This window comes from Artibeus jamaicensis, unplaced genomic scaffold (assembly GCF_021234435.1).
Source record: "Artibeus jamaicensis isolate MK-2021 breed Jamaican fruit bat unplaced genomic scaffold, CSHL_Jam_final contig_944, whole genome shotgun sequence".
NCBI classification, from domain to species: Eukaryota; Metazoa; Chordata; class Mammalia; order Chiroptera; family Phyllostomidae; genus Artibeus; species Artibeus jamaicensis.
Genome location: NW_026522020.1, coordinates 5,827,352 through 5,853,119, shown reverse-complemented (window position 1 = coordinate 5,853,119; position 25,768 = coordinate 5,827,352). Strand labels below are relative to the sequence as shown.

At 47.7% G+C, this 25,768-nt stretch overlaps 1 protein-coding gene across 1 annotated transcript; it reads right to left on the bottom strand.

Moving 5' to 3' along the window:
• Positions 1 to 761: 761 nt before the first annotated feature.
• Positions 762 to 25,768, bottom strand: SEPTIN2 (septin 2). Its single transcript, XM_053655239.1, has 11 exons — positions 25,680 to 25,768; positions 21,248 to 21,277; positions 19,889 to 20,009; positions 10,271 to 10,357; positions 9,417 to 9,540; positions 8,371 to 8,623; positions 5,227 to 5,328; positions 4,722 to 4,867; positions 3,493 to 3,576; positions 2,213 to 2,270; positions 762 to 867 (listed from the first exon to the last, which is right to left on the bottom strand). Exons 2-11 carry the CDS (start codon positions 21,254 to 21,256, stop codon positions 766 to 768), a joined length of 1,086 nt encoding a protein of 361 aa, XP_053511214.1. The 5' UTR covers positions 21,257 to 21,277; positions 25,680 to 25,768; the 3' UTR covers positions 762 to 765.

Below are 25,768 nucleotides of genomic sequence, written 5' to 3'. Positions count from 1 at the left end.
GGACTTCTGACCGGTGGACCCCTGGGCTCCTCCCCTTCTACCTCATCAGTGCTGCCCTGTGTCACTCCTGTCACTTTCACAGACACTCTGCAGCATGCAGTGCAGACCTCTCCCCACGCCCAGCTTCTCCTCTCAGACCCGAGCTAGCTCAGGCTCTGCCCACCCCAGGCACCACTCTGCCAAGGACAGGCACTGCCTACCCCTTCCTCTCAGAGATGAGGGCAGTCGCTCGATAGCTCTGAATGCCCACCTGCAGCCAGGACAAGGCCAGGGTCCCTGGTCTGCAGACTCCCTTCACGCAGGGAGGCCACACACCTACTCCTTCTCCACTACTGGGCTGGAGCAGAGCTGCGCCCTCCCGCAGGGCGGCCCTGCCCACCTGGCTCCATTCACCCGTCTAGCCAGCTTTGCTTTTGGTCTGTGTGAGCCGTTTAACACCTTGAAAGTTCTCTTTGAAGAGATGTTTTCAGCTTTAAACTATATTTAAGCCTTATAAGGTCTAAACATATAACTAATCAAAGTTACTTCAACATACAATTTTTTTTCTAATATTGATCGTATTTATAGGTTTAGAAAATAGAAAAAAACCTTCCTAGATAGGAGTGGAAGAGAAACTTCCTATTCTGGGGGGCAACCCTTTCTCCTTGAAGGTCAGCAACAGAAAGCTTCCAAATGCCAAGCGTCGGCAATACTTGAGGCGGAGGCAGCAGCGCCTGCCCTGGCATCTGGGCCGAGTCAGTGACAAGCTGCCCTGGACTCACCACCTCACACGTGGTGCCCGTGAACAGTGCCGTCGCCGTCACCACCCTGCATCTGCAGCTGCATCTGTGCCTGCATCCTGGCGATCATCTCCTGCATGCGGCGGAGCTGCGGGCACAAGAGGGGACGCATCGCTGAGTGCGGGGTCTGCTGTCCTTTACTCTTCATGGGTGACTTGCAGGCCTAACATTGCAACCTCTGTGCTTTCCCAGCACAGGGCAAAGCGTTAACTCTTACAAACCAGGAAAACGGGCAAAAATTCAACAGAAAGTGAACAAATAATAAGAACATGCACTTCAGTATTGAAGAGAAACAAGTAGTAATTAATGAACAAAAGTAAAGGGAAACAAGACGAGACAGTTTTCTAACCTGAAGGTGGGAAAGACACTGACCAGGGGAGACTGGTAGTCCAGGCCAGGGGCAGCCCTGGCCCCTCCCCCAGAGAATGCGCACCCTCCACGGCCCCTACACCTACAGGTGAGCTTTCTGTGTTTAAGAGACCTTGAGGCTTGCAAGCATTATAAATTATTTTACCTACGTTTTCTTCAGGTAACTTTGTGGTTATGCTGTCAACATTTAAATATTTGCTTCACATTGAATTAATTTGGCCAGAGTGGTGAGTCTTCTTTTAGTTTCCGAAACGCTGGCCTGTTCTGGGGTGAGTTACTAAGCATGTCTGGGTTCCATGTCCCTACAGAGTTCAAGGCCAGCCTTGTCAGAGCCTGCCTGCCTCCCTCTGACCTAGTTCCAGACATGGACTCGGTCGGCCCCCCAGCCGCAGACCAGAGGCGCCGGGTGACCTCCGATCTCTGCCGGCTCCATCACCGGTGAAGGGGGCCTCTTCTCATCTGCCCCTTCCTCCAGATTCCTGTACTGCCCCTGCTTAGTCTTCGAAACGAACATTCCCGTTGTCAACCTCTTCCCCCAAAGTAAAAACTTGGCAGGCACACAGGACTCTGCTGGAATTGCAAGAAAATGAGGGATTCGGAGAAAATTGTCATCTTTGCATTAAGCATCCTGAGAAGTTATGTCTATTAAAACTTCAAAAATTGCCAGTAGTTTTCCTGTGTCCTTCTCCATGTGAGCCCTACACTTTCTCCATGTTTGTTAACAGTTAAAACTGGCAGTTTCTCATTATATTTTCTAATTGGTTATTATCCACGTACAGATAGTACACATAGGTATAGGAGAGCTGATTTATGAACATGTATAGAATCGGTCATTTTACAAAAACCTATTTCCAAATTTTTGTCACTAAATTGCCAATGGAGATTTAGATGATACAGGTAAAGCAACGGGCACATCGTTATTATACAGATGTGTATATAAAGTCCATCAGTTATATCAAATATATTCCTTCTTAAAAATAAGGAAAACTGTAGTAAGCTAATACTGTAACACATGATATTGTTGGACGTAAACTAGACTTTGAACATAGCACTTCTCTACTCACCTCAGCTTCCTTTTCTAGCAAGATCTGGTCTTTATTCATGTCCTCGTTTTCCACTTTCCTAAGAGTTGAAAGAAATCACAATGATAATACTACAACAAATGTAAGTTGGTTATTTCTGAAGACAGATGACCAAAGTAACATTTCATTTTACATTTCTGACAACTTCATCTACTTAAAATTACATATACTTATCATTTTCCTGGTTAATGGCACAAATAATTGATTTTTAAAAAGTAACACGAGCCCTGGCTGGTGTAGCTCAGTGGATTGAGTGCAGACCTGTGAACCAGATGATCTCGGTTCTATTCCCAGTCAGGGCACATGCCGGGGTTGCAGGCCAGTTCCCAGCAGGGGACGCACGAGAGGCAACCATACATTGATGTTTCTCTCCCTCTCTCCTTCCCTTCCCCTCCCCTCGAAAGATAAGTACATAAAATATTTTTTAAAAAAAGTAACATGAAATGGAAAATTCAAGATACACGCTCAGCTGCCGTGGTGACGCCTGCACCTTGGCCACTTCCTGAAGATGCTCTTTTCCTGTTTTTTCTGAACACAGATGGTGGGCAGCACCTCAAAAGAAAGCAGCGGGCCCTGTGGTCCCGGTGAGGCGGCCAGGAAGGAGGCCCCGCCTGGCCTGGGGCTGCCTCTCAGGGGGTCTGCTCGCTACCTTCCTCCACAGCCTTTCCTACAGTGTGGTCCCCACCTTCGTAAGACAGGGAAGCAGACTTCAATACGCACCTTGTATGCATGCGCTTATCCACCAGGTTTTAAAGGTGTGCATATTTTAGTGAACTATGATACAGAAAACTCCTTTTATGAAGTGACATGAATCACTTATTTGTTAATTAAGCTCTCCACATAGATGTGATTTTATTAGCTATGAATCAAGTCTCAAAAAAAATACCCAGAATGGTAAAATGGAAGCGCGGAGTGTGGGTGGCTGCAAGCGGTTCTGAGGAGCTGAGTGGGGCGCCATGCTTTCCTACCGGCAGGTGCGTCTGTCCTCATTTCCCGACAAGACGAAGCTTTTGAGAAAGCACCCAATGCGCATCCTTGGCCTTTCCATCTAAAGCTGTCCTGTACGTGCACGTAACTCAAGCTGCCTTCAACAGGCGAAATAGGGCACCATTTGATTAAATTAGCAACGAGCAGCTTGTAATAGTTCTTGAGCAGGAAAGCAAATCATGTTGCTTCGAGGTCAAGGAGGCTGAGCTAAACACACACACAGGAGGGGGCAGTGGGTAGTCGGACATGACATGGACAGGGACTCGAGCCACGACCTGCCGCCTCTCTTGAGCCTCTCAGAGCGAAAGTTCTCGTAGTGGAGATCCTGGGTCACCTCTTGCAGGTCCTGCATGTGAGTGCTGCAAGAGAGGATAGAGCACCGCACTGAGCCCACGCAGGAGCCACCGCACAGAGCAAGCCGCGGCTCCAGCAAGTGCACAGCGTACCGCCCGGCAGGCCAGGGCCCCTCTGCAGGCCTCTGCCACAGGACAGTCAAGCTCCGCATGGGACCACTGCCCCGCACAGGGCCATATGCACAGACTTCAGGAGCTCAGAATTTGTATCAGGAGTTAATTAGCTTAAGCTACGGAGAATGTCACAAAATGAAGTATTGATGTTCTGGATGAAACAAAAAGAGCCCCCCGACTCTCCTAATGGTGGGATGAAACGTTTGTGGGTTTCGGGCCAGGCCTCCCCCAATGTGAGCACTCCAGGATGAGCAGAGACCACATGCCTGTAATCAGGACCCAGGAAGTGGACTGAGTGGTGGCAAAGGGGCAGCCCGTTCTCCCCTGTTCTCAGAAACACAATGGCACCAAGGCACCTCTTTAGCTGCCACACCCTCCACCTGAGTCACGACAGCCGTGGACCCGTCCCTGAAGGGCCCAGGGCACTTGAAACATCTTACACGGTGAGCTTGAATGGTAAACTGAATGATATTTTTAGTGATTTTAATTTACCAAAATTGCCAAACCAAGTGGGACATGTGGCATGTAGAGCCGTTTTCACTTGTTCAAAGCGGATCTGATCAGCTGTTGTTTGAACTCCTCCAACTGAAGAGTTCACAGGTTTTGGCAACATGCCGTCTTCTGTCCTCTTCATGGACGAACAACAGCATTACACACACTAACAGTGAGACCTGGGTTTAGAGGAAACGGTCTCTAAGCGGTTTTCGTAGTCCAGCCTGTTCTGGTTGCAAGGACTCACCCGAGGACTCTCCGGGCTGGCGGGACCACCCTGAGGCGGACCGGCAGAGGTAACATACCCTAGGCGGGCCCTGCGGCAGGCACGTCTGACTGCCTCCTCCCCAGAGCGGAAGGCGACCCACGCCGGGTGCGGCCACCCCACAGTTTAGGTCTACTCTACTTTGAGCCTCAGGGCACAGGTGGAAGGGCTAGTTCAGACCACCCCAGAGGGCCACAGGCAGGGCCTCCTCCTGCACCTCATTGCAGCGGCCCCATGGCAGGCACTGGCGGGGCCCTGGGAGCGTCCGTGCGTGGCTTACATGAGCATTGTCCTCAGCTTCAGAAAGTCGTTGTGCTCTGGGTTCTCCACCTCCACGACACCCCACGGATAGAGGCGGCCTCGGACCTTCTTGCCTTTGGCTTCGATCAGCTGATTGGATCCAACCACAGAGAAGGGGATACTGGCCTAGAAAGAAATACAAGGTCAACGGGCTCCACTGGGGACCCCAACATTCCCCGCTAACACAGGTGCATGTACAGAGAGGGGCACTTGGTGCTACCACAGCGTTACTTGGAAAGCTAATAATGTGTACTTTACTTGAAAGAGGCCGATGCGTTCCACACAACAAATTAAATCTGCAATTAAGATTCCTAAGCCATAGGATGATAGGCCAACATATATTTAAAACACACGCTACTGCAAGCAAATCTAGTGGGCAATTCCTGAGTCCAGGCCCCAGGATCCGGCCGTGTTCCAGCTCCTCCCTCCGTGAGTGCTGACACCCAGTCACGGGAGCCAGTCACCCTGGGTGCCCAGGGCTGCACCTTGAGGAGCCGGGTCTGCTCTTTAAAGTCTTCATCTTCATCTGACTCTGCATCAGGCAGGTGATAGATTTTGATGCTGTGTTCTTCAATTTCATCCAGAATCTGCAAGAATGACAAAACCAGGAGCAACTTTAACCACGAATCTTAGTCAAGCCTAACTCATCATATCAGAAAATACATCAGAATTACCCAAACTTCAATCACAAAAAAAATCAAACAAACTACAACCATTGTTTTCAAAGATTCCACAAACTGCTAAAATGGTACTGATGCGTTTGGAGGGAATGCTGTCCACAGCAGCACAATGCGCTGCTGCCGCCCGCGTCCCAGCCCCACCCGGCAGCCGCGACAGGGGCCCCTGGAGGGGCCCAGCCACATGCTGCCACCAGAGAAAAGCCATCCCTGGAGAACATGCAGTCTGCAGAGGAGACAGAGAGGAACCCAGAGAAAACCTGTCGAAGCCACAGGGGGACGACACAGGAGGTCTGTTTGGGGGATCAGTAGAACTCTAGGATGGCGGGAATGCAGGAGGTCCCGTTGGACAGGAGGGGAGACCCACTGCGGTCACCAGGCTGGGGTCTGGGATCCAGACTTTTATTCAACACCCAAACACTGGCCCCCAGTAAGCACCACTCTCTACACTGTCAATCAGGGAGACCACTGAGAGGGGAAGGAAGACAGGGATGAGCTGAGGTGAGCAGCCGTTGGTCAGTCTACACATTGGATACTTTCCTAGGTACGAGGTAGGCTGGAGCTCTGTGTACTCACACAAGGACCTGGGCCCTGTGGACGGGGAGGGGGTTCTATGGAAAGTAACCTTGAGGGGTGATTTGGTTATAAATTCTCCACTAGGCCCAGGCATGTAACTTCCTTCGCAAAAGGGTCATCTTTGCTCTAAGCAAGCCCTGTCCATTGTTTCTAGGTCAACCTTTGAAACACCCCCCTGCAGACCCTCTTTCTCCACTGTGCCCTGTAATCTGAGGGTGGCCCGATCCCACCCTCTGAAATCTTCCTGCGTTCCCTCCTTAATTCCAAACACATGAAAGAAGCTGCACAACTGTTACTTCATGAAGCATTTGAGATCTTGTGCCCTTGCAATGTCGTCAGTTTGGCTCAAGTTGACTTCTGTAAAAATTCTCTACAGTTTGGACGTTTCTGATGTCAACAGCCCAAGAGAAGAGAACACTGCACCCCAAACCCTGCTCCCAGGTGTTTTTTCTTAAAATGACCCTCTGGGCCTCGTATGAACACACTGCACTAATACAGAGAAGCTGCTCCCCCACCCCCGCCTGTGCTTTCACAGCTTCTCCTCCATAAATGGCAGGAGAAACCACCACAGCAGAGAAGCTGAGGTCAGCATGACCCTTCGAGCCTATCGTCCATCCTGTGGCCCCACTGCTTCTATGGAGGCCTCAGAAAGCAGGGCCACGCTGTGGATGAGAGCAGATCCTGGAAGGAGGTAACAAGCAGGCTGTTTTGAACAAGAAGAGGAATTAGGAAAGCGGTGGCTGCAGGAGTCGCAGGGCCAGCTCCAGTGCTTGGGAAGTGGGGAGAGGAGCTCGTCAGTGGGGAAAGAGGGCCATGCGCTTCCAGAGAGGGAAGTAAGGTTCTTAGAAGCCACAAGAGACGGTGTGATCGAAGGCCATGAAACAGTGCTGACCTTCAGGGATCAGGAAGACAAGTCCTAAGAGCACACGGCAAAGCCCCCTGGGGCAGCCCGGGGCTGAGGACGGAACCTCTGGCCAGACCCAAGATAGGAATCTGTGGCTGGACTGCAGGCCGGAGTTAAAGGGATTCAGGAGAGGGCAGGCCAAACCCCAAGGCATAAAACAAAGGGGCGGTAGAGGTCTGAGAGGCTCCTCCACGTTGGGGAGGAAACCAGAGAAAGAGTGAAAAAGACCTGAGATCAGAGGGGTAAGTGCCTGACGCATTCCGGTTCACTGCAGAGTGTGACATCCAGCCCCAAGTGTCTGGGCTACAGGATGACAGGGACAAAGCATGCCACCCCCTGCCAGCCTACAAAGGAGAGGATCCCTTGAGCGAGAATTGCTGCAATGCTGGCTGCCAGGCAAAGAAACTCCTAGGCTCTCAGGGCTCCTCAGGGGCCTGGATATTCCCTCAAAGACTGGCAGGCCCCCGGGACAGTGAAGGGAACGGCGAACAGATACGGCCACGTCCAACGCGGGCCGCTGCTGTGGAAAAGCCAGCCGGGAAAATGCGAGCACTCAAGAGCCGGACTGCAACGTAACAGTCACTGCCCGAAAACAAGGGTGCCTGTCAGTCAATGGAAAGAGGCGAGCGCTGAGGGCACCGAGCAACTGGAGGCAACGCGTGACACAAACGGGCGACACGGGAGTATCCCAGGGAGTACCGCGTGCTCACATGCTGCTTTGGGAAAGCAAACTTACAAACTTGTTTTGAGGGAAATTCAGTTCCCTTTCAAGTACTTAAATGAGCATCAATTTCCTTCTCAAAACGTCACCTGACTTTGGATGGGGACCACTGCTCGCTGCCACATGCCAGGTCATGTTCGGAGCACATAAGTGAGCCAAGATCCCCAAAGTCAAGGCTGGGGGTGGGAAGGTCAAACCCCAAAACACGCCGAGGAAACATGTGTTGAGGGGCGTGCTTTCTGTGTGGCTGGGAGTTCTTGGGAAGTCTAGTTCTTGGTTGTGCAGACACATACGCGTGACCTAATCCTACTCTGTGCATATGTTGAACAAAAACACAAACAGACCATGTCCCGGAGGAGGATACCCGGTATCAGTGGTTGTTTTTCTGGATAATTAAAGGAGCTCGCACTGAACGCAGAGACCACGGCCAAACACGGGCCTCTCGGGCCTCCCGGCAGCAGACTGTCCCGATCGCCCATGTCCGCAGGCAGGTATGTGGGGTGGAACGTGGGCAGAACAGAGCGCGTCTCGGAGATGACCACCCCTAACCCTCACCTCATTACTGAGCACGACACGGCCGTGCACGTCCGCTGCCTTCCAGGCCCTGAGGGGGTGTCCCCCTGGAGTGAGTTATAAGGAGTGGTGGCAATCAGATGCCTCTGTGAAAGCAAAATGCCAGACAACTGCCCGTGTTTGGTGTTGGTTACAAAGCGACCCCCCCCCCCACCGAGTGTGAGCCCAAGTCCCTCACCCTTTTCTTCAGGCGCTCTCGCTCCTTCAGGGTGAGCGTGTCGGCTTTGGCAATGACAGGCACGATGTTGACCTTGTTGTGTATCGCCTTCATGAACGCGACGTCCAAGGGCTTTAGTCCGTGTCCGAAGGGCGAGATGAAGTAGAAACAGCAGTGCACCCTGTTGTCCACGATGTGCCGACGGTTCAGGCCGCTCTCGTCATGCAGGTACCGCTCAAACTGCTCGTCGATGTAGGAGATGATGGTCCTGAAGCTGAGGGGTACACGGGGCCTCATGGGGAGCCGGGTGGGCCCCGGCGTGAGAGACAACAGGTTTTCCTACCTCCTGTCTACCAAACACGATCTTCCAACTCATCTGTAAATGGGAATGAGAACCGACTCCTCCTTTTGGCGAACTCTGCCAAGCGCGAAGGGTTGGGATGGAAGAGGTTGGTCAGAAGAGCCTGGATGAGGGTCGTGCCCGGGCTGCCAATACCTCCAAGGGGAGCGGCGGCGGCAGGAGCACACAGGCAGAATGGGGGTCAGTTCCTGAGGAAGGAGAGCGACAGGCCTCCCCCTCTTCCCTTTTCTGCCCAGCACTGGACACTGACGTCCACGGAGAAGCCTAGGAGCCCCCATACACACAATGGGGTTTCGGGAGAATCTGGGGAAGGTGGCTTCCACCTTCTGCATGGGTGGCCACCCTCGAGCACTGAGTCCTGAGTGACTGAGAGGTTTCATTTCCTTACGTGTGGACAGGAAGGAGACTGGACCCCCAAATCGTGTCTACTGGCTATGGCTCAAACCAGGAACAAGGGCTGGCTGACTCTGTGATCTCAGATTTCACTAGAATGCTCTTAGAGAAAAAAAAATCACACTCTCTCTGTGGAATTTCTTATTTAAAATACTGCAATTAATGCCCACTGAATAGCCTCACTGTTTCACCGCATCCAGGTACTCAACATCCAGTAGCCACTCGACAACACCTTCCATGTAAATGCATCGCAATGGCACGAACACACACACAGACTGCAGCACACCTGGGCACCCACCCGCGGGGCACATACCAGTCTCTGCAGTTGATGGCATCGCCATAGCCAGGCGTGTCCACTACCGTCAGGCGCAGCTTGACCCCTCGCTCCTCAATCTCAACAGTCGAAGCCTCAATCTGAACTGTTCTTTCAATTTTCTCTAGAAAAGAAAGAAACTTAGTAAAAGAACATGCCTTAACATAGAGCCAGTGTGCTAAGTAAGAGAAAACATTACTTGTTTTGTTACTTTCTTATCATCAAACAAATGACTTGGAAGTTACTACCTCTCTTGGAGGAAGGTTTCCAGAAGGTAGCCTGAAGTTTGTGTAAAAATTACCCAAGTCCACAAGGGAAACGTTGAAGCTAAGATTAAAGGGCTGCCTGGGAAAGTAAAAATGCTAGTAAAAATGAATTCATTTAAAAATTGAATTAAAAAATGCCCGTAAAAGGGCTGCATGGCCCTGTTGCAGCAGCCAGGTCCCAGGCTCTCTCTGTATGTAAGCCAGTCGCTCTACTTTCAATCACGGACACTGGCGCCCTGCACTGGACACTCCAACAGCAGCCACAGGAGTCCGACCACCCCACCCCCACGGCAATCTAGTTACACAGCTTTCTCCACAAGAGCAAACCCAGAACACAGGCATGAACTATTTATGGCAGTTTAGACAAAACGACTTGGAGAGAATGGATCCGTGGCTACGCTGTCAGTCCACAAGCCAAATCCAATGACGTCAGGTGTAGCACACCTTTCCTGACCTCAACCACCTTGTCCTTCGGTTTAAAGCCGAATGAAAGCAAACACTCAAGGCTCAGGTATCACACACTGATTGTGCACTCTTCAGCAACTCTCACATCAAACCACATTTACAATCGCATGGGAACTTTTCTACCTGCAGCTCCAGGTATGATTCTTTCTGGGTAGAGATCCGTCAGGAACAGGCTGTTTATGAGAGTCGATTTTCCTAGACCCGATTCACCTTTAAATGAGAAGGAGAATATTGTCATGGTGCTGACGGGAAGATGTCTGCAGAGCATCCGGGCTAGGCCTGGCACTGGGCAAAGCATCCCACAGACGCCACTCTCTGGGCCCCGCATGACGTCTACGACTTGGTACCACTCTCCCCATTTTACTGATGAGGAGATGGGTGCTCACAGGCCAGTCACCCCCCCCCCAGCAGGGCCCTGTTCTGAATGCAGGCTGTGGGGGGCTCCAGAATTTGTGCATCTGAAGACATCAGCATGACCTCATCTCTTCACAAATGTGCGGAATAGACTTTGAAGGGATCTTTATTTTTCTATAAAAAGAATGCAAAGTAGGTTTTCAGTCATGATTCCGCTAATTTTCTAGTGTATCACATTTTCTGAAAACTGAATACCTCACCAATGTCCACAGCACAATCTTTCCAACCTGTGGGAAGGGAAAACGTCGGGACAGACACCAAGACTGTGTACCCGACCTCTGCAACACCCCCCGCCCTGTCAACAAGCGGGTGTCTGACCCCCTCCCTGTTTTAAACACCCCCCATGTCCCAATACCAGCAACTGCCTTCCTTAGGCACTGCCCCCACTCACACTGCTGAGTGTAACATGACCAGTTTGGGCAACACACATTCCCTCTAGCATTGAAATGAGTTAAGAATCTCACCCTGGCTGCTGTGGCTCAGTGGAGTGAGTGCCAGACTGCGAACCAAACGGTCACGGTTTGATTCCCAGTCAGGGCACATGCCTGGGTTGCAGGCTAGGTCCCCAGTGTAGGGTGCGCAAGAGGCAACCACACATTGATGTTTCTCTCCCTCTTTCCCCCTCCCTTAAAAAAAATAAAAAAGAATTCCTCTTCAACTACTATTAACTACATACTCTGAATGTTTGACATTTAACTCAAAGAAGGTACAACACACTGAAAGTTAAAGTTTATGTGTGAAGGAAGCTGGAAGACTCCACTTCACTGCAGGTGAGCACTGACAGCTTAACCCTCACAGGGAAGTGCTTCTGAATCTAGTGCCTGTCTCCGCTGCACCGTCCCAGGCTTGACCCCCCCCCCTGCTCCCACTAAGCCGTGTGGCATGAGCACATGTTTTAAGAAATCATTATTGAGAAAAATCAAGACAGTGAACATGAGCTGTGTAGACACACAAATCAGGACTGCGCTCTAGACGCCAACTGTCCCGAATAAAAAGGACAAGATGAGAATTACATGCCGAACACGTCCTAATATAGGAGGCACCAAAAAATGGGACTGGGCGCACTGTCCCATCAAATTATCCTTCTAGAAAACGTCCGGAGGTCCCCCACATTTTCACCACACCGGAAGGGGTCTGACCAGGACGTGCCAAGTCCTTCCCGAGTCCCCGGCACAGGCCTGGGTGCCAGAACCAAACAGAAAACAGGACAAAGGAGTCCTTGCTCCGTGGGGCTCTGCACTCCAGTGGGAGCACAAAGTCACTATCAGTGGCTGAATTGTGACAGCTTGAAGGGGACCACTGTGCAGATGACATCAGAGCACAGGTGTCACAGGAGTGACAGCCTTTTTAAAAAGCAGTGACAAAACGCTGGTAGCTGACGCCAACTTACAAATCTTAGTTTGAAGAGGGTGGTGATTTCACTTGGGATGGCCTTGGGGCAACGTGTACAAATCACCGGCTGAGATCACCACTCTTCTTCAACTGAATTCTGAGGGTGCCCTCCCCACTGCCACTGCTCCCCCCACCCCCGTGTGGGGAGTCTCTCAGACAGGGGCCTTTAAATGGGGGAAACACACACAAGAGATTTGGACCAGTGTACACGCATCACTGTTCAAAACGTTTACGCAGAACATATGGGGTCCGCAACCTTCATTCAGTTACCCTGTAAAGTAGCGACAGCAAAGACTGGTAGGGCAAGGGGAAGTTGGAGGTTACAGACGGCTCGTGTGCACCTGTTGGAAGGAAATACGCAACATCAGGCACAAGGTGGCGCCACAACATGAAAAATGTGCAACGACAACAGGTGGTGCCGCCTTCCCAACACTACTGATATTCCATCAGGAAAACTGTCATAGAGGTTTTAGATTTTAATCTAACTGGGGTTTTCTTTCTTTTTTTTTTTTTTTTACAGATTTTAAAAATTTATTCATCTTTAAATGGGGAAAGGAAGGAAGGAGAGAGGGCGAGAAACACTAATGTGTGGTTGCCTCTTGTGCATCCCCTGCTGGGAACTGGACTGCAATCCAGGCATGTACCCTGACTGGGAATCGAACTGCAATCCCTTGGTTCACAGGCTGGTGCTCAATCCACTGAGCTACACCAGCCAGGGTGGGTTTTACTTTTTAAACCTGGGCTAAAAAACTTAGACCAAGCCAGGGGTGCTGGGAAATGAAGAGCTTTCTAATCTGGGGGACTTCTCATTCACATTTACTTAAAAAAAAAAAAAAGATTTTATTTTAGAAAGAGGGGAAGTGAAAGAGAGAGAAAAACATCAATTAGTGGTTGCCTCTCACACACCCCCAACCAGGGACCTGGCCTGCAACCCAGGCATGTACCTTGACTGGGACTCGAACCAGTGACCTTCGGATTCTCAGACCGGCACTCAATCTACTAAGCCACACCAGCCAGCACCCCACTTAGTTTTGATTTTAACTAACGCAGGGAACCGCTTGCTTTCTGCATGTCTCACAAGGGCCTTTCCCGAAGGCTCCCGCAGAACAGTGCTCTAAGTGGTCAGCCATTCTGCTCAAACAACCCATCACAGGCAGAACCCCTGGACCTACAATTACTTCAGCACTACTTTTGTTTCAAGGCCTGATTTCATTTCCTGAGTTTTCTAACGCTTTCGTGAACATGCTCATACTAATCATGCCACTGACTTTCTACCAGGTAACACACTTGGCAGTAAACCTCATACTTTTTTAAAAAATGTATTTTATTGATTGTGCCATTACAGTTGTCCCATTCCCCCTTCGTTCCCCTCCCCCTGAACACCCCTCCCCCATTAGTTCATGCCCATGTCACAAGTTCTTTAGCTTCTACATTTCCCATACTATTATTCTTGCCCTATTTTCTACCTACCGTCTATGCTACTTATTCTCTGTACCTTCTCCCTGCTTCACCTCCTCCCACTCCTCTGTTGCTAACCCTCCTTGTAATCTCTATTTCTATAATTCTATGACCTAGCTGTCCGCTTAGTTTGCTTTTGTTTTAGGAGTGATTGTTAATAACTATGAGTTTGCTGTACCTTCACTGTTCAGATTTTTTATCTTTTTCTTAGATAAGTCCCTTTAACACTTCATATAATAAGGGCTCGGTGATGATGAACTCCTTGAACTTGACCTATCTGAGAAGCACTTTATCTGCCCTTCCATTCTAAATAAAAGCTTTGCTGGATAGATCAACCTTGGATGTAGGTCTTTGGATGTCATGACTTGGAATACTTTTTTCCAGCCCCTTCTTGCCTATAAGGTCTCTTTTGAGAAATCAGCTGACAGTCTGATGGGAACTCCTTTGTAGGTGACTGTCCCCTTATCTCTTGCTGCTTCTAGGATTCTCTCCTTCATTTTAACCTTGGCTAATGTAATGATGATGTGCCTTGGTGTGTTCCTCCTTGGGTCCAACTTCTTTGGGACTCTCTGAGCTTCCTGGACTTCCTGGAAGTCTATTGCCTTTGCCAGATTGGGGATGTTCTCCTTTATTATTTGTTCAAATGAGTTTTCCACTTGTTGCTATTCCTCTTCTCCTTCTGGTACCCCTATAATTCGGATGTCGGAACTTTTAAAGATGTCCTGGAGGTTCCTAAGCCTCTCCTCATTTTTAAAAATTACTGTTTCGTCATTCTTTTCTGTCTGGTTGTTTCATTCTTCCACTCCATTGATTTTAGTACCAGTTTGGTTTCCATCACTCTTGGTTCCCTGTGCATTTTCTTCCCTTCATTTCACTTAGTATAGCCTTCCTTTTTTCATCTAATTTGCAACTAAAATAAACCAGTTCTGTGAGCATCCTGATCAGCAGTGTTTTGAACTGTGCATCTAATAGGTTGGCTATCTATTGGTCACTTAGAAATATTGGCTCTGGGGCTTTAAGTTGTTCTGCTTAAGCCACAATGTTTTGGTCTGTTTGCACCTGTTATGTATGAGTGGTGAAGCCTTAGGGTGGGGCAACGCAGTCACTGGGTTGTGATGCTGTCCATGGGAGTGGGGTCAGAGAGGAACCAATGGCATTTGTTCTGCGCTCTCGGATCTTGGTCCCCTCTGCTGCTTCCCACAAGCAAATTGGGCCCTTCTGGTGCTGGTCCCCAGGTGTGTGGGCTTGTGTACTTTCTAGAATCCTGTGGGTCTCTCCAACAAACTCTCCTGTGAGGCGAGGAACCTCTATTGGCACCCCAACCCCTGAAAGTTTTCCCAATTGGTGCTGGGGCCCTGGGTTGCGTGGTCTGTCTGTCTGGTTTTTCACCTGCTTTATCTGTGCGTGAATGTGTGACCACGGTCAGCCAGCCGCCTTGTGCCCTCACTGGGTCCGCCTGTTGCCACCCCACGCCTGGGAACTGCTAACTGCTGCCTGCACACCTGGGTCTGTCTGGCCGCTTTTTCCTGCTATGCCCCCTCTCCGCCAGCCGCCGACTCCGCCCCTCTCACTGGTCTGGATGAATGGTCCGTTGTTGTCAGACTTCGGTACAGTTCAATTTTCTGTCTGTTTTGGTTGTTTCTGTTTCTAAATCTTTGTTGTCCTTTGTTGTCTAAAACTTGGTTGTGAGAGGAGGTACAGTGTTTCCACCTACACCTCCATCTTGGCTGTAAGTCCCAGCCCCATACTTTTAACCTTGCTTTTCTCGTAAACTGAGCCACTGTTGCACATAACCAAGGGAGGGTAGTTACTTGACATAGGTCATCAACCAGCTGTTGCCACTTGATGCTAGAGCACATGCCAACCCGATTCCTCCCTGATGTCTACATACTAATTTGTGATTTCAAACTCCTTGCAGATTTCGGCCAATATTTGTGGTCTTTCATTTGCATATGGTTTGCCATTCTGTGAAGTTTCCCATTTCTTTAGATGTCTGCTAGAATTTTAAAAACTTTGCCTTTCCTCTCCAAGACACTCTGGCTTACAAGCTGGGTGTATCGGGGTTTTCTTGATACACTATTCTTCTTGAGCTGCTAATAGTTACAGTGTAAAAGTTGTGGGTTTTGTGGTTAACTTTCTGTTTTTCATTACCCATCTCACCCTCAATCCCCCGACTTGACTGATCAGGTGCAGTTTAGCAGCCGGGTACACTCAGGTAGCCACTCTCCGCTGGAGAGGAAGATTCTCTGCGCAACACCAAGGCTACCCTCCCCAGCCTCCACTGCATGCACATCCATCTGCTGTCACCACACACTGGTCCTAACGACTCTAGAATTCACATACACGGGCTCATTGAGGCCATCTGTCTGGCTGCTTTTCCTCAACATAATTAGCTTTGGAGATAACTCTATGCTGTTTACTTATCAACAGTCTGAGTCTACTTTCTGAGTAATATTCCACCGCCTGGATCCACCACCATTGATGACCCATCTTCCTGCTGCTGAGACACCAGTCCTTCCCTTAAATTTGCATTGTCCACTGACATATAATTAACCTGGTTGAGTTCAAGTCTCTCATTCTGCTATTGTTTTTGTCTCATGTTCTTTCTTCTTCTGCTTTCTGATTGAGCTCTTATGCTGTGCCCATATTATTTTCATGTGGTACACAGTGTTTTTGTTTTAAAATCTGTTATATTTTTATTTTAAAAGATTTTATTTATTTTTAGAGAGAGGGGAAGGGAAGGAGAAATAAAAGGAGAAACATCAATGTGTGGTTGCCTTTAACAAGTCCCTTATTCAAGACCTGGCCCGACACCCAGGCATGTACCATGACTGGGAATCAAACCAGCGACCCTTTGGTTCACAGGCTGGTGCTCAATCCACTGAGCCACACCAACCAGGGCTAAAGTCAGTTATTTTTAAACCAATTATGAGGCAAGAGGTCTTTTATATTTACAACACATCTGACATTCTCCATGCTCCCCTTTTCTTACCAACCTAAGGAGCTTATTTATGATTCCCATGGTACCATGCCTGCTAGTCACAGACCTCATCGTATTTCTCTGAAAATGTCTTTTGTCTTTAATGTTCACTTCAAAGGTTATCTTTGGTGAACACTTCTAGGCTGACAGTTGCATTGCTTCAGGACTTTAAGCTGTCATTCCACATGGCTTAAGAGTGTTCCTGAGAAGCCAGCGGTCTTCTTACTTTCGATCCTCTGTAGGCAATGTGTTTTCCTTTTCCTCTGGCTACTTTTAAGCTGTTTCCCCCTTTATTAGTGGTTTTAACCTCTCTGCTTCTCTTGGCTGATGTCAGTCTGGATGCTTTCCGCTGCCCCCTTTCCTCCTAGGTCTCTAAATCTGTAGCTGGCCCAAAAGAAAACTCTTCACCTCGTATGTGTTTTTTCAAAAAGTATCTAGATGTTCATTTGGTTCTTTTTTTGTTTTCTTCTCTTTATCTCACGTTTTCCTTTGAGGGCAGCAGCATATTTAAAATATTTAAGTTTTTGTCTGCCTACCCTAGCATCTCTATCATTTCCCGATCTGCTGCTATTTCCCGAATTCTCTCCTAATCTCTCCTAATTACATCATCATGTAATTGTGATCCACATGCCACATTGTCTGCTTCTTGCATGTCCAGTAATTTTCTACTGGATGCCAGATACTGTGAATGTTTCACTCTAAATGTCAGGACTTTGATGTTCTCCTCTGAGTGATGAATCTTATCCTAGAAAGCAGTTGGTTAACCCTTTCGAGTCTTTAGAAGCTTTGTCACAGTGGGTTTCAAATGGCCTTTCTATCTGGTCTAGCCCAACTCCTAGGTAAGCACTCTATGGAGTTTCGAAGGCACAGGTGGCAAACACAAGGCCCACAGGCCGAATCCGGCCCTCCACCTTGTTTTATCCAGCCTGGCACCTTCTTTCTACCCAGTGGTAGCACTGAGCTCTTGCTTAACTGTTAAGGAGTAGTTACATACAGTCCTAAAATCACATTCGGCCCTTTGAAGGCAACCACAAGGCTGACATGGCCCTCGGTGACATGAGTTTGGCACCCCTGTTCTAAGGAATGCCCTGGTTGTTCAGGGAGGTCTCTTCTGATTGGCTGGCTTTCCAATTTTGCTGTCTCCCCTCAGCTCACTCTCCTGATGCTTGTGTCTTGCACGGCTGTGTGAAAATTCAGAGTCGGCCACAGTGTCCAAGGGAACCCATGCAGTCTTCTGGAGCCCTGGCTGTCTCCGGAACTCTGCCATTACACCTCAATATCCAGGTGCTCAGCTTCCCAGAATGGTGAGCAAGTCTTTCAGCTATGAGACTCCTGTGTCTAACCCTCTTAGTCTTCCCCAGAGCAGGGTCAGGGCACAGCAGGAAGCTGGAATGACTTTACAGTTCATGGGATTTGTTTTCCTTCTCTCGAGGACCAAAGCCCTACATTGTCTGTTGCTGAATGTCTTGGAAGAGCCGTTTCCCACACACCGACCTGCCTGTAGTCATCTGTGCCAGGACCAGTCTGGCAGCAGTTGTTTCAGGGAGCAGCAGATGACGCCCTCGGTGCACATCACCTGCTCTTTCTCCTCGATGCTTCCCCGGAGCACGGCCGTCTGCCACGACCACAGCAGAACTGAACGGCTGCACCAGAAAATGGTTCACGAGGCCTTAAATAGTTACCACCGGCCCTATGAATCATTCCATCATGGCCACAGCAAAAGTTATTGCCTGTTTTAGAATGCTCTAAAACGAAGTCACTGTAGGACAGAGTGCACCGAATTCCTCTCTTTTGTTAGAAACTTGACTCTGCATCATCATCATCATCATCATGTAACTGTGACCCTAAAACCTGTCATCATTCCATTGTCTGGACCAAGGTCCCACAAACTCTCTAATGCCAGGTTTATGAACTCTTCACCCTAGGAAACAATGATTTGTCCTACTCACACACAACCATCATCAAATCATCTTCTCATTTTGGGGAGAACCGTACCATTACCAAGAATGAAATGTGGTACGGTAAGCAGAACTAATAGTTAAGCTTTGTGCACTCATGCTGAAACACAACCTATGCTGTGATCCATAAAAAACACGTCGGACAGAATATTTCAAGAAACCACTTAATTTCAAAGGACTTTAAGTAACAATTAAAAAAAAACTTGCATAGTAAAAATTATTACTATGTTTAAAATATATCCAGTATAGAAATGGAACATTTTTTAAAGTATAAACATACTTCTAATTAAGTGTATACTAGGACCTGTTAATATGTAACAAATGACTGTGTAACTCAGAGGCCTGAACCAACAGTAAACGCTTACTATGATTTCATGGATACATGTTCTGGTCAGGAATTTAGGATTGTCTATGGTGAGAAGCTGGGGCTGAGGGTGGGGTGGTTCTCTCATGCACTAACAGTGACTGTTGGCCAAGATGCTGTCACCTCAGGCTGAGCCAGAGCTGGCAGATGTTTCTGAGATGGGTCACTACAAGGCTCCTGGCAGGCCTCAGTCCCTTGCCTTGTGGGACTTCACTGTTAAGACTGCTCAAGTGTCTTCTCAACATGGTGGCTGGCTGCCTGCCCTCAGTGTGAGCCAAGAGAAGGCGAGATACAAGCACAATGTCCTTTGTGACCCCGTCTCAAAGTCACACACCTTCCTTTCTGCACTGTCCCACTGGTTATGCAGGTGAGACCTAGTCAGTGTGGCGGGGGACTGGAAAGCTGCCTGAACACCAGGAGGCAAGGATCACTGGGCAGCACTGTGGAGGCTGGCGGCCACAATGAGTAAAAACTACTACTACACAGTAATAAATAACAGAAAAATTGTAATTCTACTTAGGCAAAACTTTCCACAAATATTAAAAAAAAATACCCCCATTCCCAAGTTATTTGAGTCTGCCAACAAAGGAACTTTCCCTTTGACTTTACAGATCATGCTATTATTACACTCTACCGTTTGGGGAGATAGCCACCTACAAGGGAGGAACCCAAAACCCCAGAATTTATTTATAAAAATTGAGCACTTATTCTTACATGTTTAAATCTCAGTCACCTTCAGAGTGCTCTCCATTTGATGTAATACATTTACTGAGACTTTCTTCCACTGCTCAAAACAGTTTTTGGAACTTGTTGATTCCAATGCCTTTTAAGTGCTTCTGCCATTTTTTATTTCACCTCTTGAACACTGACAGAACACTTGACAACTTTTTTCATCCTGGGAATCAAAAACTGCTGAGCACCACAGTGTGGGCAGGTGCGCTCGTCAACCTCCCATTGGAAATGGGCAAATGTATTGAAAGCATCTTCAAAAACAATTCACTGCAGCCGAATGAGGCGTCTCACAAGGCCAGCTGGAACACTGACAGACGGGTTCCTACAACACTCACCTGGTGGAGGAAGCCTGTACTGTAAGGGGCCCGCCCTCCAGAGACGATTTTGGTTTTTTTTGCCTTCCCCATATTTAATAAGCAAGGAAGTATAAGTTAATTTCTTACCAACCACCATTAGTGTGAACTCAAAACCTTTCTTCACTGATTTTCTGTGAACTTGGTTGGGAAGATTTGCAAATCCAACATAGCCAGGAGTTTCTGGATTTATAAACTGGGCTGGTTGTTGCTAAAATAAGGTTTTACAAAAAAAAAAAGAAAAAAGAAAAAATAAAGAGAGAAAATAAACACCTTATCAGTTGCTTATAAGATATAATCAAGCTGTGACAAACATAGGTATCATTAGTTTTCACAAACTAAATATACATAATACATAAATAACACTTTCAAATAGTCCCTTCTAGCTGAAAACTAATGGTATTCACTTAGGAACATTTATTAAACATTAGAAAAACCAATCCAGTGTCATTCCATATCCATATGCTGACCTAAAACTACATTTCTGTTAAGCAATTAAGTGATACATAGAAGAAAAATGTGTCAGGTGTGATGAATTTCTTAAGAGTGCCAAGAAAAAGCCCCATCTCTCACTATACTCCCAGCTCCACAGAATGAGCTTCACCGCGGGCAAGGCAGGCGACCTAGGGCTGGGCTTGTGTCTGCCTTCAAAGACCCAGACACAGAAGAGAATGAGACACAGATGACGACGCTCAGTGTCAACATTCCCTGAGAGACGGACACCTAATGTGAGGAATGACAGATGGACACGAGATGAAGCAAGTGAAACTATAGAACTGGGCACACTATAAATGAGAGGAAGTCAAAACACATCGATTGATTTATTTGCTTTCTAAATGTAAGTTCACATGTGTACATGAGTAATAATGTACTCGGAAGAAGCTTATCAGTGGTTATTTCTGGGTGATGGAATCATGGTTAATTTTTATTTTCTTTTTTGCTTACTGGTGTTTCACTCTAATATTTGTATAAAAAGCAAAAATTATCACGATGCTTATCCATCAGATAGTAACACCCACAGATTCAAAAACAAAAGGCAAAAAAAAAAAAGGCAAGAAGAAATAATAACCCTGTAATTTTAAACACAAGTTCTGCTTTTTTCCACATCCTTTGGAACTAGTTTATTTCATGGCTCTGGGCTAATCTGCAAAAGCTAATATAAGCCAATTTATCAAGTTGGAGAGCCCCATAAATTTCATGGGGCTCTCTCATGAATTTTAAAATATTATGGAATTAATCTTCTGGGAATGATCTAGGAGCCTAAATGGATTGTTCCTGTTGTATTTAGAAACAAAAAACTGGAAATCTTGGAGGGGGGGAGCTCAAAGCTTTTTAGGACAATTACATGACAACCTTGCATTAATGAATCGACTATATAGGTTATTAAAAATAATGCATCATAAATTTTGACTGTAAACAGTTTGAGAACACAAAGCAGTCTCTCCTTACCTTAGACATCTTCAGTCAAGTTCCGTCAATCTGTAAAAATAAAACACACACATATAACCATGATGTATACATGTATTTAACTTACCATGAACCGACAAGAAAGATGTACTTCCACGCAAGACACCAAGACTGTTTCACTCAACTTCTCAATTACATCAAATACTTCCCCAGAAATGATAAAACTCTCATATAAATTAGATGTGAATAACTGATGAAAGCAACCACGTACAGCTACATATACATACATACAACATTCCACGTTCTCAAGAACATTCACTCTTTAATAATGAGCATATGTTAGGCACAATGGACACACCAGAAGACAAGTTTCCATGAACTCTGGAACTGGCTCTTCTTTGGTTTGAACCTTTTCCCTTAAGAAAGGGATACTGCAGAGCATGGTGCCAGCTGCCAGACTCCCGGAGCTCCCCAAGAACCAGCTTCTGACACTGGGGCAGACAGAACAGTATGAACTCCATTTACAAAGCAAAGAAAGAAGGGCTGAAGGCGCTTCAGACTTTGAGAAATGGAAGAGTTTTAGAGAGCTCTGGAATTTTAAGAAAAATTTTAGAAGCCTCGAATCTTTGGGAAATGTGGGGTCTGATGGCTAGCCTTTGGCAACAAAGCCAAGAGATGTGAATACAGTCAAATTTCATTCCCTCCGGTGTTCTGAAACTTTATTAGAAAACTTTTATCACTATCCTACCCCTTCATTTCCCCTAAACCTTAACATTCCTGAATACTGCAGACCCTAAATTTCCTTTCTGAATGAAATGTTGCCAACCACCTCTGAGGAAATTGGGCCCCTGCACCTCCTGTACAGTTTGGTCTAAAAGAGAGGGGGAGAGGAAGGGGAGGTTGAGATCAATACACACGTGCAGTCTGGAAACTGCTTCTTGCTATCAGCACAACTTTACTAAGGATGAGAAGGGGGACTGTTGGGTGAAGCCCAGAGCTCCAAGTATGGATTTCTGACAAGGAGCAGGTGAAGCTGGATCTGGATTATCCAAAATGCTTTCCACCTAGTTGGTGGAATTAAGGTGTGCTTAAAGGGAAGTGGGAATGCTGAGCAAGATAAGATGAATTAGAGAAAAACACCTGTCACTGGCTTAGGGAAACACCCCTAGTATTTTCATCAGATTTGGTTGCTGAATGTCATCGTCTTTAGCATCTATCGACGGTTGATTTTTCTCTTTTAATCTGTTCTAACAGCTTATTGTATTCAAAGATGCTTTAGGTACATTTCTGGAATCTAACTGCCAGCAAAAATTTCACCGAGAACTTCTGCATTTATATTCATGAAATAAACCTACAACTCACTAACTTTCTTAGGCATCCATTTGTATTTGTTATTAAAGTTGAGCTATCTTCATAAAATAGAGGGTTTTCTTTTTAAGTAGTGCCTTACATGACACTGGTGTTACCTGTTCCAGGTTGAATAGTATTCAGCTCTAATATGTCCAGTCTTGGTCCTTTTTCATTGGCAGATCATTCGGGGGCTGCTCAGTGACATCTGTTCTAGTTCGGTTTCCACTACTTGGTTCCCTGAGATTTTCAGGGGGGAGTGGCCATCCTGATCATGTCCCATGTTTGTGCTCACACCTTTTCCCCTATACACATTTGCCGTTATTCTTAATACAACAGCTGGGGAATTTGTTTCAAAGAACCAGCTTCTGGATTTATCCACTCTTCTATAATTTTGTGCATTTCTCAATACTGTCAGAAACAAATTTATTTCCAGTGAAATGTGTTTTCAATGAAAAGGTGTAAAACCCAAATTCTCATCTGAGTCTATGAAGCTTTTGCTGTGTCACAGATCTCACTTTTGTCTTCTTTCCATTGTTTTCTGGATAGCCTGTGGTTTTGCCTTACCCTAGATTCAAGGGTTATCCTGGAATGTTCAAACTGGGAGTTATTTTTATCCTCTCCCCCTCTCCAACCCATTTTAGTTAACAGACCATGATTTATAATCATCTGCAATACTGTAAAAATCTTTTAGGCCTAGGCCAGATAGCTTAGTTGGCTTGGGGGTCATCCAGACCCTGCCAAGGTTGTGGGTTCAACCAAGAATGCATAAGTAAGTGTAACAAGTTGACATTTCTCTCTCTCCAATTAAAAAAAAAATTTAAGTTTGCTTAAATTTCCTTCACGGCAGTCACCTAGTTTTAAAATTCTTAATTGCTTCTTCTTTGCTCCATTGACTGAAGCACCTGGTTTTCGGTCAGAAAGCCTTGATCCAGCAATGCAGAATGCCAAGCACAGTGTTTAATCTAAAACTTGGTACCGAACAATGGGATTCCCCAAACCTCAGAAATGTGGTCAAATGAAAATTCTATTCTTTCAGATTGAGCTCACTGTAGATGCTAGAACTTGTTTAAAATGCTTTTCTCCTTGACCCATAGCTTCCTTCTTCCGCAAAGCAATACTCCCATCCCAATTCACATAGAAGCCAACTTTTCCAAAACAAAAGATGAAAGGAAGATGGATAAAACTAGACCCTTGGCAATAAAAACGTATTTTGCTGGTGGCACTTATATTAGTGGACTACCCCTAACTACTATTCATTCAGCAAGTTACTCTTTTATTTACATACATCATCCAAGTCCACAAGATGACCCTGCCACGCAGGGTCTTATCCATAGCCCTTGGATGTTCGGGCGTTCCAGAATCTCTGGATTTGAAGACGGTACCTACACAGCACACCACACAACAGCCTCAATGGAGTTGAGGCTTGACAATCCAATGCATTTTATGTAGTGATGTGTATGACCATTAGCCCAAGGTGGATGAGTAAGGACTGTATAAATAAATGGCTTCAACCCCATTCTGCTCCCAAATGAGTTTTGATGTCTCCTCTCTCTGGGAAAATAACAACCTTTCTTCAGCAGTTTGTCTTTGGAGTTGGATATAAAAAGGGACCTCAATCAGATTTATACACCATAAAGGGGGGCCCCTCCCCATCACTTCCTCATGTCACCAAATCTGAACTACAGATTTGGTTGAAAAGCCCTTGTTCTTTACCCTAGGCTGCTGTGCTGGGTGAGAGACTAAGGTGGCAAATGGAAAAGAGTATCAGGATATCCTTTATAGCCAAGGTCAGGGCCAAGATTCAACAGAGCAGCATACACCACAAGTTAGTATGCTGGGTGCTGCAAAGAAAACCTGCGTCCGAACTAGCAAAAGCAGAAACCAAGAACCCTAAGCCACAAACACCAGGAAGCAGCTTTCATTAAGCCTTCCCCCATTACGTGTATCCGGCCTCACGGTGGTAACATTGAATTTGGAACAAATCCCAATGTTGCTTTGGAACACTGAATTTATCTTGAGGTTATTATGACGATTTCAATCATTCAAGAAATACTTGAGAACCTACTATGTTTGGCGGAGGCGGGGTCCCTGTGCTCAGCAATGAGCAAGGGTGGCTAAACCCACACATCCCAGGCCCCCCCCCCCAGGACTGGGGGCCTAGTGGACAATGCCACAAGGCAAGACAAAGGCTGACATCAGGTCAACTCCTGCTCCAGCCCAAGGAAAGCTAACCCGGGCCAGGTCCTGAATAGCAGACCTGGAACTAGGCAAGCAAAAGGCAGGGGAAACGGGAGGTAACTGAGTTCCAGACAAAAGAAAGGGTTTGGGCCAAGACCAAAGGTGAAAAGACCACGGCAGTCTGAACCAATCCGGTGTGCTTGGGTCACGTGTCTGGGGGGGCAGGCAAGGTGAGGATGGCAGTAGTAAAAAATGAAGCGGAAAGGTAAATTGTGGCACGGTCGCGTGGGCGCTGTGGACCACGTCAGAGTCGGGGCTTCCCGGAAAGCAGCGGTGGCCGCAGGTGGGCTTCCTCCTCTGCCCCGCTTTGTACCTGCGGCCAGGGACTGCCTGGAAAATTAACGAGGCGACAAAAACTTCTCGAGGCCTACCTAGTCTCTGCTGGGCGCTGGCCAGATAGGACGGTCCACGTCAGGGTAACAAAAGGATGGCCGCACCACGAAAGGGCCCGACAGGCCACAACCTGCACTCTCCCTCCCGCACCACGACCACCACCTGCACAGGCGGCAGCCCAGGCCAGTCACTGGGCCTGCTCCACGGAATTATCCCACAGGGCGAGCAGGGGGTCACTAGGGTTCTCCCGGGACACACCCCGTCGCTTCCGCCCATGCCAGGGTTCCCGGGGAGCGGGGGCCGAGGAGCGCCGAGGAGGGTACGGAGAAGAGCAGAAGACAGCAGAGGAGAACCCGGGAGAACGGGAAAGGTACGGAGGAACAAGGACCCTCGGCCGGACGCCCCTCCCCCACACCGCGCGATCACCCCCGTCCGCGCGCCTCCCGGTAACGGCTAATCGTCGACCTGTGCGGGCCCCCCGGCCCCTTCTGTGTAGGCCCATAGGTCGCACCCCGGCGGCGACAGCAGCGGAGACCCACGGCGAAATACTCACCACAGAGAAGACGCAGAACCGCTGCCAATCGACCCCGCCACAGACCCACCCAGCGCCCGCCGTCCGCTCTCGCCACGCCTCGCGCGCAG